We start from the raw sequence: 16,517 nt of genomic DNA on the forward strand, positions 1-16,517 counted from the left end.
GGGTTCAGTTAACCTTACGACGGATAGAACTTTCTCCGGTAATAACCTTTTAACTTAAGTCGTTTTTAGAGTTTTGACCATCAAATTATCATCCTTAATGTACTTGAAGGGTAGAAAGATGAGTACAAACAAAAATATGTGAACGTTTCTGGTGGACGGTGGCAGAGGACGGCTCTAGACGCTGGCGTGGGGCTGTACCTTTTACTTAATATGAATGAACAGGGAAGACGAGGACAACTAGACGATACCGGTATTTTGGTTGATTCACCAGTAGTACTGTACAGTACTGATTATTTTCAATGCCGGTACCCATTTTTTCTATTTTTTGGTATTGATGGTTTCGATACTGGTACCGGTTCGATACCATGCCAATATCTAATTTGTAGCATCATTTAAATTATGTTAAAAATGAGTAAAAAATATAGATATCATCATGTACATTCATGTTACTATTTTTGGATTTAATCAATCAATAATAATAATACCTCTTTAAGCATATAATTAGGAGTAAATTGGCAACCACTATGACATGAGACGTGGCCAACAAATCACCCACACTCATGACTCATCGGTGCGTGGGCTCGTGGGCTGTGGCCCCGTTTATAATGCCTTCACCAGCACAACCATCTCATGATTCCTAACCCTCCCCCGGTTGTCACTTGCCCCTTTTTTGGCTCTATGCCTGGATTCCAAATAAATATATTAAAAATTTAAAAGTCATGTAAAAACAATTTAATAATACTTTCTATTGTTTTTATTTGTCTACTTATTGATATACATGGCTCCTTATAACTTATCATTTCTCTCATTATATATGTGAGTACGGCATGTGAGACAGAACCTTTTATGTATGTGTGGGCATAACTGAACCGAACTTAACTATGGATTGGGAGTGGCTGGGGGAGTTCTTGAAGGGGATGGTGAAGCCAGCGGCCGCCACCGCGGTGGTGCTGCTAGCGGCGTTGTTGTCATATTACCAGAAGCTGAAACTTGAAGGCGAGATGGTTTACGCCATTGTTAGAGCTTTTCTTCAGCTCTCAGTTATTGGATTTGTTCTTCAATTTATTTTCAACCAAAACAGTAGTTGGTGGATCATTCTTCCTTATCTTTTCATGGTAATTTATTCTGTTTCATTAGAACTTAAAGTTTAAGAATAAAATTATTTGGATAAAGGTAAATAGTTGGTGAGTTTACAGGTTTCAGTTGCGGGATACACCGCAGGACAACGAGCAAAACATGTGCCTCATGGGAAGTATATCGCTGGCGCGTCTATTTTTGTTGGTACGACGTTAACGATGTTGTTGCTAGTTTTGCTCAATGTTTTCCCGTTCACTCCTCAGTACATAATTCCGGTGGCTGGTATGATGGTTGGCAATTCGATGACTGTCACCGGGGTTACGATGAAAAGACTAAGGGATGATATTCGAACACAAATGAATTTGGTAAGTCGTGTTAAATAAAACTCTATTTTGTTGTAGAATTAGAGGATGTGTGAGTTAGCTCTTTAAAAAAAACACAATAGTAGTTTTAATCATGTGGTTTTTTAAAAGATGTTTACATGTGCTATATTTACTATTGTGTAGGTGGAGACGGCTTTAGCGTTAGGTGCCACGCCACGACAAGCAACGCTCCATCAAGTGAAAAGGTCGCTAGTCATTGCACTCTCACCGGTTATTGACAACACAAAGACCGTGGGCCTCATATCGCTTCCTGGAGCCATGACCGGGCTTATAATGGGGGGAGCTTCGCCGGTTGAAGCTATTCAACTTCAGATTGTGGTGATGAACATGCTCATTGGGGCTTCAACCATGAGTAGCATTATGTCAACCTATTTTTGTTGGCCTAATTTCTTTACAAATGCTTATCAACTAGAAACAAAGGTCTTTTTGACCGAATAGGGGTTCGGTTGTGTAGATTTTTGATAGAATTTGGTTGGGTTTGATTGGTTTCGCTAATCATTGATCAAATACCTCCAACAATGTATTATTAAGATAAACTCGAATGTTATATAATTAGAACAATTACTATCAAATGGATGATATGAGATGGTTATGATCATTACAAATGTTTGCCGAACTCTTTGGTGGAATATTTGTTTATATTCGTTTTTTATCGAATGGACAAACATCTGTTTTGTTAACTATTAACAATTGTTCATTTAACTACGCGCATTAACATTTGAAAACCTATCTGTTCATGTACGTTTGTTTATTTATGTGTGAATTACTGAATATCATATATACATGTATATTGAACAGGGGTGAGGTTCGGCTACAAAGTCCATTTTTCCTACAAAGTGTACAAAGTCATAAAACACTACAGTTTCAACTAGGGGTGAGCAAAAGGAAAAATCCGACCCTACCCGACCCGACCCGACCCGAGAACCGATCAAACATAAAATATAGAACCGATTCACTACCCTAAATATAGGGTCGGTTCCGGTCCATAGGTTAAAGTCGGGTTTCACCATGAAAAGAACCGAGAACCGACCCGACCCGACCCGATTTTATATGAAAAATTGGAACCGATCTAAATACCTAGGTACTTGGGTTCGGGTCGGGTTGGGTAATTTTCGGTTCGGTTCTCGGTTATTTTCGGTCCGGACTTAAACTTGCTCACCCCTAGTTTCAACCATAAAACAAACTCCAAACCCACAAATAACAGGGTGAAGATCACTAAAACACAATATCCAAACCCTAAAAGTCCATAAAAACTTCAAACACACCATCATAGAACCATGAATATAAAACACAACATGATAATCAACATAAAACATACTAATATTAGTCATTAGATAATCAAAGTCTTGTCATCCAAAACATAACACAAAACCCACAAATATGGCGTTTTAGTAATCTTCATTTTGTTATTTGTGGGTTTTAAGTGTGTTTTATAGTTGACATTATAGTTTTTATTGACTTTTTACACTTTCTAGGAAAAAAGGACTTTGTAGTCAACTCCCACCCATTAAACAATTACCTAAAAACATATATCCGTTTACTTGTATCATATACCTTAAACATATAGAGTTAAGTTCTTGTGAAAATAAAATTATCGTACGAAACGTACGAAGTGAAAGAAAGTCAAAAAAGTGGCGGTGGCATTTTGGTAATTATCAGCAACTTCAAAATTACTCTAGTAGAGTAATTTTGAACTTCTGTAGGGTAATTTTGTAAAAGCTCAAGTAGAGTAATTTTGGTCGTGTAGGGTAATTATCAAAATTGTAGGGTAATTATCAAAATTACACTAACCCCCCCCCCCACCCCCCAAAAACCTAAAAAAAACCTAACCCCCCCCACCCCCACCCCCAAAAACCTAAAAAACCTAACCCCCCCCAACCCAAACTAAAAGCTAAAAACTAAACCATAAAGCTAAACCCCATAACTAAATGCTAACAAAATTACTCTACAAGACATTTCCCAAAATTACCCTACAGAAGTCAAAATTACTCTACTAGAGTAATTTGATAATTACCCTACATTTCTCAAAATTACTCTACAGATGCTCAAAATTACCCTATTGATGCTCAAAATTACCCTACTAGAGTAATTTTGAAGTTTTTGATAATTACCAGATTGCCACCGCCACTTTTTGCTTTTCCCCAGTACAGTACTTTTGAAATTGCTGATAATTACCATATTGCCACCGCCACTTTTTGACTTTTCTTTCAATTCGTACAGTTCGTACGTTTATTTTATTTTTATTTGATCTTTTACCTAAACAGAGTTAAGTTCTTGTGAAAATAAAATTATCGTACGAAACGTACGAAGTGAAAGAAAGTCAAAAAAGTGGCGGTGGCATTTTGGTAATTATCAGCAACTTCAAAATTACTCTAGTAGAGTAATTTTGAACTTCTGTAGGGTAATTTTGTAAAAGCTCAAGTAGAGTAATTTTGGTCGTGTAGGGTAATTATCAAAATTGTAGGGTAATTATCAAAATTACACTAACCCCCCCCACCCCCCAAAAACCTAAAAAAACCTAACCCCCCCCACCCCCACCCCCAAAAACCTAAAAAAACCTAACCCCCCCCCCCCAACCCAAACTAAAAGCTAAAAACTAAACCATAAAGCTAAACCCCATAACTAAATGCTAACAAAATTACTCTACAAGACATTTCCCAAAATTACCCTACAGAAGTCAAAATTACTCTACTAGAGTAATTTGATAATTACCCTACATTTCTCAAAATTACTCTACAGATGCTCAAAATTACCCTATTGATGCTCAAAATTACCCTACTAGAGTAATTTTGAAGTTTTTGATAATTACCAGATTGCCACCGCCACTTTTTGCTTTTCCCCAGTACAGTACTTTTGAAATTGCTGATAATTACCATATTGCCACCGCCACTTTTTGACTTTTCTTTCAATTCGTACAGTTCGTACGTTTATTTTATTTTTATTTGATCTTTTACCTAAACATATAAGGAAATTAATTTTGATTTTGATTTTTATTTTCCCTGAAGCCATAGTCTAGATACAATTCATTCAGTAGTTTCATTAGTGGAAAATGATTTTTTTTTTTTTATAATATATTTATATTTTTCATGATATATAAGTAATTTATCATATCTAACTTATTGTAGTAGTTGAAAACATATAAAAATTAGAATGGTAAGAAACTTGTATTTAAAATCCCAACACATATTTTAATAGTTTAACGAGTATACCCATCAGGTTACCTGACATGTATTTAACATGTATTGAACCGGGTAAGATATGAGATACTATTTTACAACCGAGTATGAGACTTTGATTACCAATACCCATTCTAAGCTTGTCCATTACCACCCATGTCCAATACACATCCATTACCCGTCTCGCCGTCCTAGTGGGAGGTTCACATATCGGGTATTTTTTAATACCCGGCTCCAGGTATGAAACCGGTTTCGGGTATTGAATTGATGGGAAAAATCGGGTACTCGGGTACGGTTCCGGTTCTAGTTATAATCCAAAGAAACCATATATTTTGTACCCCGTTCCAGGTTACGTATGGAACCAGTTCTTCAAGAACCAGTATTATAATACCTTATTTCAGGTATTGAAAATGTGACGTAGTCATAGGATACGTAATATTTAAGTGTTAAAAGACTGTTTTAGGGGTGATTATCTCAAATTTGATAAGAATAGATAGTTATTAGTGTGTTGTTGAGGATTTTCAGGTAATTAGTTAAAAGGGAGTAATTTAGACGTAAAAGGGTGAGATTGGAGCAGAAGGAGAAAAGCTGAAGAAAGTTGTGAAGATCGCATAGCGTACGGACTGTGCCATAGTCAAAGGGTACGGGCCGTAACCGTCGCTAGACAGAAAATGACAGAATCAATGTTGGGATTTGGGCCAGACTAGGCGCCCCTATTAGAAGATACGACCCGTACACATTTAAAGAGAATGACCCGTACAGTTTCAAAGCCCAAATAGGGCTGCATATTTAAGGAATGCGATGGAAACCCTAGACATAACTGGAAAGCGAGAAAAACAGCTGAAGAACGTGATTTTGAAGGATTCGAAAAAGAAAAGGCAAGAGGATTGAAGATCTAACGCATGGGGAAACATGATTTGATTTTTTGGATTAGTCTTTATAGTTTTTCTAGTCTTTAACTTCTGTACTTGTTGATGAATTTGATTTATGGTTTAAATTGTTTATCATGTTCGGCTAAACTCTTTTATAACTGTCCGGATGAGATGATTTGTTCATTTTATTTATGATTGATGATGGATTGCTTATTTGTATGATTTTAGTATTGTATGATATGGTTAAATCTTATGATGTGTATGCGTATGTGTTAAGTATTGGTTATGATGTCGATTATGTGGTTGTGTTAATCTTTCTATGAAGTTATGAATGTTAGATTCAATATCTTCTATCTCTAGGTTATATTGATGTCCATCAACTTAGGGCTTGAAACCCATCATCATAGTTGGTAAAGCCTATATTCTGGGTACGGGAATGATGAGATTAAAAAGGTCTAGAAATTAGTTAGAGTTTTCTATAATCGGCTTACCTGTGTTGTTCAACCTTGGCAATAGTCTAGAAACCCTAAGTCATAAGAATTCGTACTATTGTTAACTTTATTGGATTAAGTCTAGAGGAGTGTATATAGTCTTAACCCTAGTTTTATAGAATTAACCCTAATCGGTATTAGTTCAATTTAGCACTTCATACGCTATTATCCAGTTAGGTCTTAAATTAGTTTAACAAGTTTCGTCTGTCTTCAATATAGTCAATCTTCGTTGATTCTAGTCTAGGATGATTATATTTTCTTAACCTTTGGTAATCTTTCTAAGTTAATTAAAGTTTTAGCAAGCTATCGTTTAAGTTATAATTATTCATCGATTGCATATTAAGTGATAAGTTCATACTAGTAGATTTTGTGACCTAGGATTGATACTCATTAACTTGCCTGAACTACACTATATTTTAATAGCTACGCTTGCATGTATGTGTGTAGTTAGTAGTTGTTTGGTTTCTTACCTTAGAGCTCGTCTATGTTTTGTGTTTAATTTATTTGTTACTATCTAAGCACACTAAAATGGTAGTTATAGTCCAAGAACCGGACATTATAATACCTTACTTAGCATTTTGGTCTTTTCCAAGTGTAGTTACTAAACCCAAACATCAACCTACTATTTATGCTAACAATAAGGGTGTAGAAATACATTAAAAGAATGGTCATATGTAAGGTTCTAACGGCTCTTAGCCATTAGAATTGGATAGATATCAGAAAACACAATAGTAACAGTAATAACCGGTTCATACCCGGTATCAGGTATTTTAATATCCGGGTTCACGCATAGAACCGATTTCAGCTCTGGGAATAAATCGAGTACCGTTTTGATACTATGTATTAAGGTCCAAACATATACCCTATGCATACTCTATAGGTAAGTCAGCTCTAGGACCAGGTACAAAATAACCAGGTATAAAGATCTAGGACCAGGTACAAAATAACCAGGTATAAAAAAGCCCGGTTCCGGTTTTTTAGGTTGGCGGTTCCAGCTTTTTTTCGCACTCGTTCTAGTTTTTTCAGGTTTCGATTTTTGAATTTGCAATATCGACCCAATAAAAACCACAACTCATAACCTATAGAGCATTAGAGCCCAGCCCAGCCCAGCCCAGACCAGACCAGACAAAGCCCAAGAAGATTACTTCCAATTTAGGGACCCTATACGACGCCGTTTATATCACCAGCATAACATCAAGCATCAGCAAACAACAAACAAACCCTCCATTACCTTAAACCTTGCAGCTCTTCACTATGAGTCTCCTCCATAACGCAATCAGATCATCATCATCCACCTGTTTGATCCGAACCGTTCATCCAAATCAAGGGCTCAGATCACTTCTCTCCGGCTCGCTATCTCACCGTCTATTCTCCACGGAACCTGCACCGCCCACTAGCCAGTCCTCCACTAAACCTCTGTTTCAATCACCATCTTCTGGTATTATTCTATCCGTACATTCACCATTTCTTCAAAGAAACTGTTGTAGTTTGAAATAAAATCATTTTATTAATGTTACATTATTTTTTTTTTACTCAAGCTAGGGTTTATTTGTATGTGATTGATAATGTATTTTGTTTTTAATAAAGTAATGACAGATTGAGTGATCATTATATAACATTTGCTAGTTTATAGTTCGAAACTGCAGTCAAAATCAAGGGTTTGAGACATAGTTGTCAAAGGCGCAACGGGTGAAACTTATGCCTAGGCGCAAGGATAGCATAAACATACCATTTTTTTGGGTTTTAGACCTGTTTTAGGTTTGTCTAGGGCTAGTTAAGGCTGGTTCTAGGCTAAGGGGCTGTTTGTTTAACTCTTAATGGTTCAGACCTCTTACTGGTTCAACACTTAATGGTTCAGACTGTTTGCAATGTTGCAGAAATTGGCCTAGGCAGACGATTAATCGGAGGTCCATCGCCTAAATTTTGCCAAATCGGCCATACTAGGCGGTAATGGTCAACATCGGTCAAAGTTGTCAAAATCGGTCAAAAATCGCAAAAAATCAGATCAGACCTAGTCGGTCAAATATGAGGTCAAAATCGGATCATAATGGGCCAAATTCGAACCAAACCAGTAAAAAAGGAACGAGTCCTTACCTCGATTTGAACCAAAATCGGATCTGAACTCGTCTCCATTGTGCAAAATCGACCCACATTGAAGAACTAATCGATTAGATGAAGCGAAACTGGGCATAGAGTTTGTGCTCTTGTGTTGTCTGATGAAAACAATGGAGATAGGGGTAGGAGGCGGCGTATAATGAACGTGGGTGGGGATTAGGTTATATTAAGTTTAGGTATTTTAACATTTAACCCCCTCTATCTTTCACTAGTTTACATATGTCTCCTTAACTTTTAAATTATTAATAAATTAAAAAGTATAAAGTTATCTCCTAAACTTGTAAATTTATTAATAAAAAGTATAAAGTTATCTATATATATATAAAATTGTAAAATTATACTTAAAAAGTCCAATCCGATTAATCCCAATTAATCCCTAGGCTGTACCTCACTGCCCGACTAGCGCCTTCTACAACATTGAGTCATTGACTGTTTGTTTCGCGAGCAGATGTCTGAATGGTTCAGACATTTGCCTCTGAATGGTTAAGTATTATACAGAGTCTGAGGTTCTGTTTGTTTTTGCTTATATTGTCTGTGAAGAGCTTATGTCTGCGGGCGGGCAGACATAAGCCCTTGAAGACTGTTTGTTTTTAAAAAAAAATAAGATCTTAAAATAGCTTTTAATAGCTTAAAAAAAAAGCTATGAACTATAGCTTCAAGATCATATCAGATCTTCACACACCACCCATCCATCTTCTTCTTCCTCTTCTCCCCTGCCACCACCACCTCCGCCACCACCACCGCACCACCTCCGCCACCACCTCCACCACCACCATCGTCAAAACCCACCACCACCAAACCCATCAATTTAGGGAGACCGTAGAGAGAGAGAGAGAGAGATCTGTGAGAGAGAGAGAGAGACCTGTGAGAGAGAGACCTGAGAGAGAGAGAGAGATCTGTGAGAGAGAGAGACCGTAGAGAGAGAAAGACCTGTGAGAGAGAGAGATCTGTGAGAGAGAGAGAGACCTGTGAGAGAGAGAGAGACCTGTGAGAGACTTGTGTGATGGCGGAGGTGGTGCGGTGGTGGTGGCGGAGGTGGTGCGGTGGTGGTGGTGGTGGTTGTAGAGAGAGAGAGTGTGTTCTGTGAGAGAGAGACCGTAGAGAGAGAGAGAGAGAGGCGGTGGTGTGATGGCGGAGGTGGTGCGGTGGTGGTGGTGGTTGTAGAGAGAGAGAGTTTGTAGAGAGAGAGAGAGAGCAGAAAGAGAGAGCTTGTGTGTGTGAAGTTGTTTTTGAAGGAAAAAAACAAACCCTCTTCTCCTTGCAGACTGCAGACATTTGGGCCACATCTTCTCTTGCAGATGCCTGCAGATTTGGTACGCAGACTACAGACATTTTACATCTGAAAAAACAAACAGCACCTGAATGGTTAAGACCTCTAATCTGAATTGATCAGACATTTGCCTCTGGATGGTTAAGCATTATATCCGCCCTTAGTGGTTCAGACCTATTACTGGTTCAACACTTAATGGTTCAAACCTCTTACTGGTTCGGCACTTAACCATTCAGAAGTTGTCAAACATCGGATATCAGTCAAGGACCGATATTTGAGATATCGGTTATCGCGGTGGGATATTGGTTAATTTTAATATCATGCTAAATTTATATATATAGCAATTTAACACTACTCTTCCACCATTAATAAATTAACCTTTTGCAACTTGCAAAACACTAACAATTGTAGCAAGTAGGAACTGACTAAGACTTAAAACACTAACATTTAACACTAACAACTAACAATTAAGACTTAAAACACTAATAGCTACAATAAGAAGAAAGACGAATGGTAGGAACTAAGAAGAAGGTACTGTTATCGGAAAAGTTGGTTATATATCGGTCAATATTGCCGATATTATTGGTACCGATATTTTGCACCGGTATCTCGGCAGGGGACCGATGACGATATATCACTAATATATCAGTGATATATCGGGACATTAATTGCATAGGTTTCAGTCTTTCCAGACCAGTTATTCTAGAATTTTGTAGAATTTTGCCCGATTTTTCAAAATTTGTCCGCAATCTCATTGGAATCTGACCGAAATCTGGCCCGAAGTTCGTTGGATCCCTTGGATGGCAGCAAGTCGTTTTTCTTGTGCATCACCTTGCCTAAGGGCCTAGGTGCGCTCCCAAAGGGCTTTTGATAGCATAGGTTTGATATATAGGAGTGTGATACTTGTTGTGCACCGGATGTGATCAATTCTAATTAGAAGTAGTTTTGCCAAAATGATTTATCAATTGGCATCTTCGTGGCCTAATTTTTATTATGAGGAACTGCTCATGATTTTCTTTTTTTTAGTTTATTGTTTATACTTTATATATTACTTGACATTGTATTGAGAACCACTTGATGGAAAATGGCATGAGATAGCTTTATAGGGTAGGGATCCTGTACATTAATCCAGAAGTGTGAGAAGTGTATTATAACACTATATATAACATTATATAACACCATATAAACACCGTATAACACTATGTAACACCATATAACACCATATAACACTATGTAACACTATATAACACTATATAACACTATAGTTTGTCTGATAGCATGTCTATGATAGATGTATAGTGTTATATATTGTTATATAGTGTCATATAGTGTTACATAGTGTTATATGGTGTTATATGGTGTTACATATTGTTATACGGTGTTTATATGGTGTTATATAGTGTTATATATAGTGTTATAATACACTTCTCACATTTCTGGATTAATGTACAGGATCCTCTATCTAGCTTTATATCTACTGAGTTAAGACTATGCTAACTTGCTTTTGTTTTCTTATTGGTTCATGGGTTTTTTGGTCAGGTTTGGTCTACGGGAAACTGTCTGGCATTACAAAGACTACGTTGAAGAGTGATGTTCTCAGTTTGTTAGAAGAATGCAAATTAAGCGTTGATGATCTCAAAGTTGATTACAATCCATCGTACACACCAATGGGAATGTAATGCTCTCTATAACATAGTTTCTGTTATCTAGTTTGTTGTTCGTGTCACATGTGAAGAGGATTCCGTCTTCATATATGTGTGGAGTTCCGTTAGTAGTCACTCATACTGATTAATTGAAACTGTTGTGATTGATCTACATGTTGTGAGCAGGATGGTTCAGTTCCCTTCACGGAGTGCGTATGATGCTGCTCTTAGGGCAGTCGCTAGGAAAGGCCGCTTGTATAGATTAGAGCGGGTAATTAATAGTCGAATACCATTTTAAGTTGCAAAAGCAGGCTTCACATTGTTGCATATTAACAGACATTTTAATGCTAACTTTTGCGTTTTGATTTTAGGCTGATCGTGCAATCTGGGATTCTATCCAGCCATATGGTGGAAAATACGTAAGCGCAGATTTTTCTTAGCATAAATTTAACATATGCACAAAGAATCTTGATGATTTTTTTTTTCGAGAGAGCTTTGGATGCTATGGTCCATTTGAACTATGAAAAGTAATCGTACATTTTCCTCAAGGAGTCCTAGTTTTTGCAACCTAAACATCACCATTTACACCCTCATGACGAGAACATATATATATTTTTTGTTGAGTAAACTTTCGTTTTGCTCCCTGTGGTTTGATCACTTTAACGGTTTTGCCCCAAACCTTTAAAAATAGCCATTTTCCTCCAATTGTTTGCTATGGTTTTTCCATTTTGCTCCCCGCCTTTAACTCCATCCAAATTGTCTGTTTTTCCATTTTGCTCAGCAAACTATTGGAGGAAAATGGCTATATTTTTAAAGGTTTGGGGCAAAATCGTTAAAGTGACCAAACCACAGGGAGCAAAACGGAAGTTTACTCTTTTTTGTTTTTAGGTTTTAAAACATAAGAGTAAAATGCCATTTTTTATCGTCCCTGAGATTTGGCTAGTTTTGCGACTTTCGTTCAAAGGTTTACTTTTTAGCATCTAGATCCAAAAGGTTTGAAATCTTGCCATTTTCATTCGGTTCGTTAACTCCATCCAAAGGTTTGTTTTTTTAGTAGAATGGGTCCGGGTCCATATTGCTACCTCTAGAACTATCTAGTAACTTCTCATTTGGGCTTGACTGTATGGTCTTTGTTTTTGATAACAAGTATATGATGTTAGCAACTTATTCCATATTGCAATACCTGCATAGGTAGAGGATCCTGTACATTAATCCAGAAGTGTGAGAAGTGTATTATAACACTATATATAACACTATATAACACCATATAAATACCGTATAACACTATGTAACACTATATAACATTATATAACAAATATAACACTATATTTTGTCTGATAGCATGTCTATGATAGATGTATAGTGTTATATATTGTTATATAGTGTTATATAGTGTTACATGGTGTTATATTGCAAGTTCGTTAATGGGTTGCTTGTTGCAGGTTTTATTGCAAGGAATCCCCCCAAATGCGATTTTAGAAGATATTGAACGGTTTCTTGCTGGTTGCGAGTATGATCCTTCTGACATCCGTCTTTTCTCCAGGTTGATAAAATTATTATTTCAGTGTATGATTACATGCTTTTGATGAAATGACAAATGCATCCGAGCTTTCCTATATCTAATTAAACTGTTTGATTATTTTTGCAGGCCGGGAGCTTCAAGAATGGCGCTTGTACGTTTTGTTTCGGCAACCGCAGCAATGAGTGCGACGATAACAAAAAACAGAGGCTTTTGTTTAAATAACCAGATCTCCATGCATGTTCTCCAGTAACACTGCAAGCTATGGTAGGTTGGTTTTACAAATAATCATGGTTAGACTAAGTAAGTAACTCGAGTTGCATGTCAGCAAATCTGTAATTCACTAGTTCAACATTTATGCTTATCTTTTTAAGTACTCCATGTTTTTTGAAATTCTTTGACTTATAATTATATATCTAAAAGTTCTTATTGATCAAAATATATGTATTAGATATTTGGTAATAGTTGTTAATTGTTTAATTAGTAGTTTAAGCTAAGCCTTCAACAACTTTTTAGAATCAGATTTATATAATCTTTAAAGTATAACATGAGATGCTTTGGAATTTACATGAAATAAAGATAATAAAGTGCAACTTCAGTGTAAGATACACAGATTATAGACAACTATATCTCATTATCCCTTGAATAGGATTGAACAATAGTGATAATGCATGGAATTCAGTCACATTTGGACGACCATGCCCATCTTTTTCACCAAATATGATCTCTGCCATCCGAACAATTGATACACTCCCGTAGAAGCTGAGATCTAGCATTCGCTCGTTCTTTTTTTTTTCTGAACAGCAAGGAACAACGTGCCAACCACTGTGACATCGGGCGCTGTGGTCAAGATTGACTACTCGACCGCTGCCAGCCCCTTGGCTCTCCCAGATGCGTGGAAACCCGACCTCCACCCGCCCGAAAGCACGATAGTGGAATAATCAGTAAAACCTTGCCTCCCATCTAAGACGAACCGGCGCCACCCGTATTCGCCCTTCACCTGGATGCCGCATAAAATAATGGGGAGAGTGAGAGTCAAACCTGGGTCACAAGGAAAACAAAGTCTTTCCCCAACCACTCCACCACTACTTCATTGGCATTCGCTCGTTCTTTGTTTAATTTTTTTCCATGTTTTCGGTAGCACCAATTTTGATGCATGTAACACTTGATCGACTTTGGAATTCCCCCTCTTTTCATTTCGTTCTTAAACAAACATAAAATTGAAGAATTAAAGCTATTAATATCGATATGAAAACCATAATATTACTGTAATCTTACACAAACATAAAAATGAAGAATTAAAGCTATTTATATCTATATGAAATCCATAATATTACTGTAATCTTAACAAACATAAAAAAGAACTATAGCTATTAATATTTATATGAAAATAATAATATTACTGTAATCTAGAGATGAGCGTGGTACCGGTTCCGAAAATACCGGTCCCGAAATTCGTTAAAACTAGGTACCGGTACCGAAATATTTGGTAAGGTACGGTACCGGTATTTAAAGGTATAATTCGGTATTTTACAGGTACCGATACCGAAAATGCCAAAAAATCGGTACCGGTATCGAAAAAATTCGGTACGGGAAATTTGGTACCGGTACCGATACGAGACCAGTAACCAGTACCAAATGCTCATCCCTACTGTAATCTACGATCCACAAAAAACACTCCACCAATCAGTCATGCCTATGAGGTTTGGGTTTATTTACTTGTTATATATATATTTTTTATATCTCGACACCTGACATTTTGATTTTGTTGACATTTACAACCAAATCACAAACTCACTTAAAATGTATCACTAACTCAGCGACGATTTTGGCAATTTACCCATTTATTTTTTGTTTTTTAATTTTATTTTTACCTATAAATAAAAAACATTTAATATAATTATAATATAATATATTTACATATACAGACTTATTTTTTAAATTTTTTTATCTTATATATACACATACACACATACACTCTCTTCTCTTCTCTCCTCTCCTCTCCACCACCACCACCACCACCACTTACTGCTACTGCCACCACGACGGTGGTGAAGGCGGCACGCAATGGCACACCTCGGAGCATGGTTGTGCCTCAACCGATGAGCTAATCAATATGAAATCGGTGGTGGGTGTTGGGTTGGCGTGAGGTTCTAGGACTCTGTGTGTGGAGTAGATCAATGGATTTCATGTGCAAAATTGACCGGGTCTGTATCAGTAAGGTGTAGAGAGAGACGAGAGAGATGGGTGGTACTATACTGATGATTGCAGAGAGAGACGGGTGGTAGTGATGTTTGGTACGACGGGTCGACGAGGGGGGATGAATTACGAGTGCAGAGATAGACGGGTTGGTTGTGGCGTAGTGGTGGATGTGAAGAAGAGAGAAAAGTGTGTATGTGGTGTTTATATATGTGTGTGTATATGTATATATCTTATAAATAATTATATTCTTTTTATTTGAAAGTAAAAAGTTAAAAAAATAAGTGCCAGAGAAAAAAAAGGGTAGATGCACGGTACCTCTGACCGCGGAGGGGATCTCCCCTCCCAAGCTAGCTTATCGGATCGCTGCCTGGTGGTGAAATTACCCAGCCTAAGGCACCGGTGTCCCTCAAACTCGAACCCGGGTTTGAGCTTGGGCTAAAGCCCTCATCGGGATGAAGATTGCCAACTGCGCTGCAGGGCAACTTCAATAAGTGTCATAAATATAAATGTTTGTATATGTGTATGTGTTTATATATATATATATATGGTAGGGTTCTAGAGTGAACACTAGGTTGAGAGTGAACTGTGTGAAGTAATCTGGGCCATTGGATTACATCATCTAGAAATTTTTAAATAATGCCAAGATTGTAATTATAATATTGTAACTCCCCTTTAAAATAAATGACAGAAGGGTATTTGTGTCTTTTGTAAATTGCATTTATTAAACAATATAATCAAAATCCCTAAAATCTCTCTAGTTTCCGTATATACAAGATACATAGTTGTTAGTGTATACACATGTGTACAGTCTCGCTAGTATCTGTTTATACAATACACACAGTTTATACAATACACACAGCTGTTAGTTTATACACATGTGTACAGTCTCGCTAACTATCAGTTTATACAAGATACACAGATGTTAGTTTATACGCATGTGTACAGTCTTTTATACATTTGTGTATTATATCAGAAATTGTTACATATGTGTATATTAACAACATATAGTATATTAGGCATGCACACGAGTAGATTCATATAAAAAATAGAGTGAATTTCAAGGATTGTCCTTTATCTTTATACCTATTTTCAGGCGTTGTCCTTTATGTTATAAATAGATGAGTTTTGTCCTTTATGTTTTCATATCATACACGTTTTGTCCTTTAGGCCTAACCCAGCTAGTTTTTTCAGTTAAATTTGATCATGTGCTTTGCACATGAGGGCATTTTTGTCAATTCAAAGGTTGCAAAAGTTTTGAGCTGTAAATCTACCGTTGAATTTAACTTTGAATTAACAAAAATGCCCTCAAGTGCAAATCATATGACATAATTTAACTGAAAAAACTAACTGGGTTAGGCCTAAAGGACAAAACGTGTATGATATGAAAACATAAAGGACAAAACTCGTCAATTTTAAACATAAAGGACAGCGCCTGAAAATGGGTATAAAGATAAAGGACAATCCTTGAAATTCATTCTAAAAAATATTAAATTAATGAAAATGAAACATATCACATGTATGCAAAAACAAATAATTTCATCACATATTCAAAAAAAATTAATACCCAAAAATAATTACAATTTCAATCTCAGAGAAATTTTTTAATGTTTATTGAAAATTATAAAAGGTTAAAAAAAATGTATTATGATATCTATATATATGGATAATAAAAGAAAAACAATATCCAAGTTAAATTAAAACAAAATCTATGGACAGGGCCGGCCCAAGGGTAAGCCAAATGAGGATTGGGCCTTGGGCCACTAAAACTA

General features: G+C 36.6%; 2 protein-coding genes across 2 annotated transcripts; both read left to right on the forward strand.

The window, feature by feature from the left end:
* Positions 1–779: 779 nt before the first annotated feature.
* Positions 780–2,067, forward strand: LOC110898273 (protein ALUMINUM SENSITIVE 3). Its single transcript, XM_022145036.2, has 3 exons — positions 780–1,115; positions 1,197–1,442; positions 1,584–2,067. Exons 1-3 carry the CDS (start codon positions 882–884, stop codon positions 1,896–1,898), a joined length of 795 nt encoding a protein of 264 aa, XP_022000728.1. The 5' UTR covers positions 780–881; the 3' UTR covers positions 1,899–2,067.
* A 5,127-nt stretch (positions 2,068–7,194) lies between these two features.
* On the forward strand, positions 7,195–12,985 carry LOC110898272. The gene is made up of 6 exons (XM_022145034.2): positions 7,195–7,437; positions 10,924–11,059; positions 11,214–11,298; positions 11,399–11,446; positions 12,470–12,570; positions 12,676–12,985. The coding sequence occupies exons 1-6, from the start codon at positions 7,254–7,256 to the stop codon at positions 12,797–12,799; spliced, it is 678 nt and encodes a 225-aa protein (XP_022000726.1). The 5' UTR covers positions 7,195–7,253; the 3' UTR covers positions 12,800–12,985.
* The last annotated feature ends 3,532 nt before the right edge of the window (positions 12,986–16,517 follow it).

The sequence above is a fragment of the Helianthus annuus genome, chromosome 13 (assembly GCF_002127325.2).
Source record: "Helianthus annuus cultivar XRQ/B chromosome 13, HanXRQr2.0-SUNRISE, whole genome shotgun sequence".
Taxonomy (NCBI): Eukaryota; Viridiplantae; Streptophyta; class Magnoliopsida; order Asterales; family Asteraceae; genus Helianthus; species Helianthus annuus.

Bases quoted from the DNA above. Each gene is read 5' to 3' on its own strand.
- LOC110898272 (XM_022145034.2), top strand. From the start codon at position 7,254: ATGAGTCTCCTCCATAACGCAATCAGATCATCATCATCCACCTGTTTG. The intron at 11,299-11,398 runs GTAATTAATAGT...TTTTGATTTTAG, and splicing joins GCTTGTATAGATTAGAGCGG to GCTGATCGTGCAATCTGGGA. The intron at 11,447-12,469 runs GTAAGCGCAGAT...TGCTTGTTGCAG, and splicing joins AGCCATATGGTGGAAAATAC to GTTTTATTGCAAGGAATCCC.
- LOC110898273 (XM_022145036.2), top strand. From the start codon at position 882: ATGGATTGGGAGTGGCTGGGGGAGTTCTTGAAGGGGATGGTGAAGCCA. The intron at 1,116-1,196 runs GTAATTTATTCT...GTGAGTTTACAG, and splicing joins TTCTTCCTTATCTTTTCATG to GTTTCAGTTGCGGGATACAC. The intron at 1,443-1,583 runs GTAAGTCGTGTT...ACTATTGTGTAG, and splicing joins TTCGAACACAAATGAATTTG to GTGGAGACGGCTTTAGCGTT.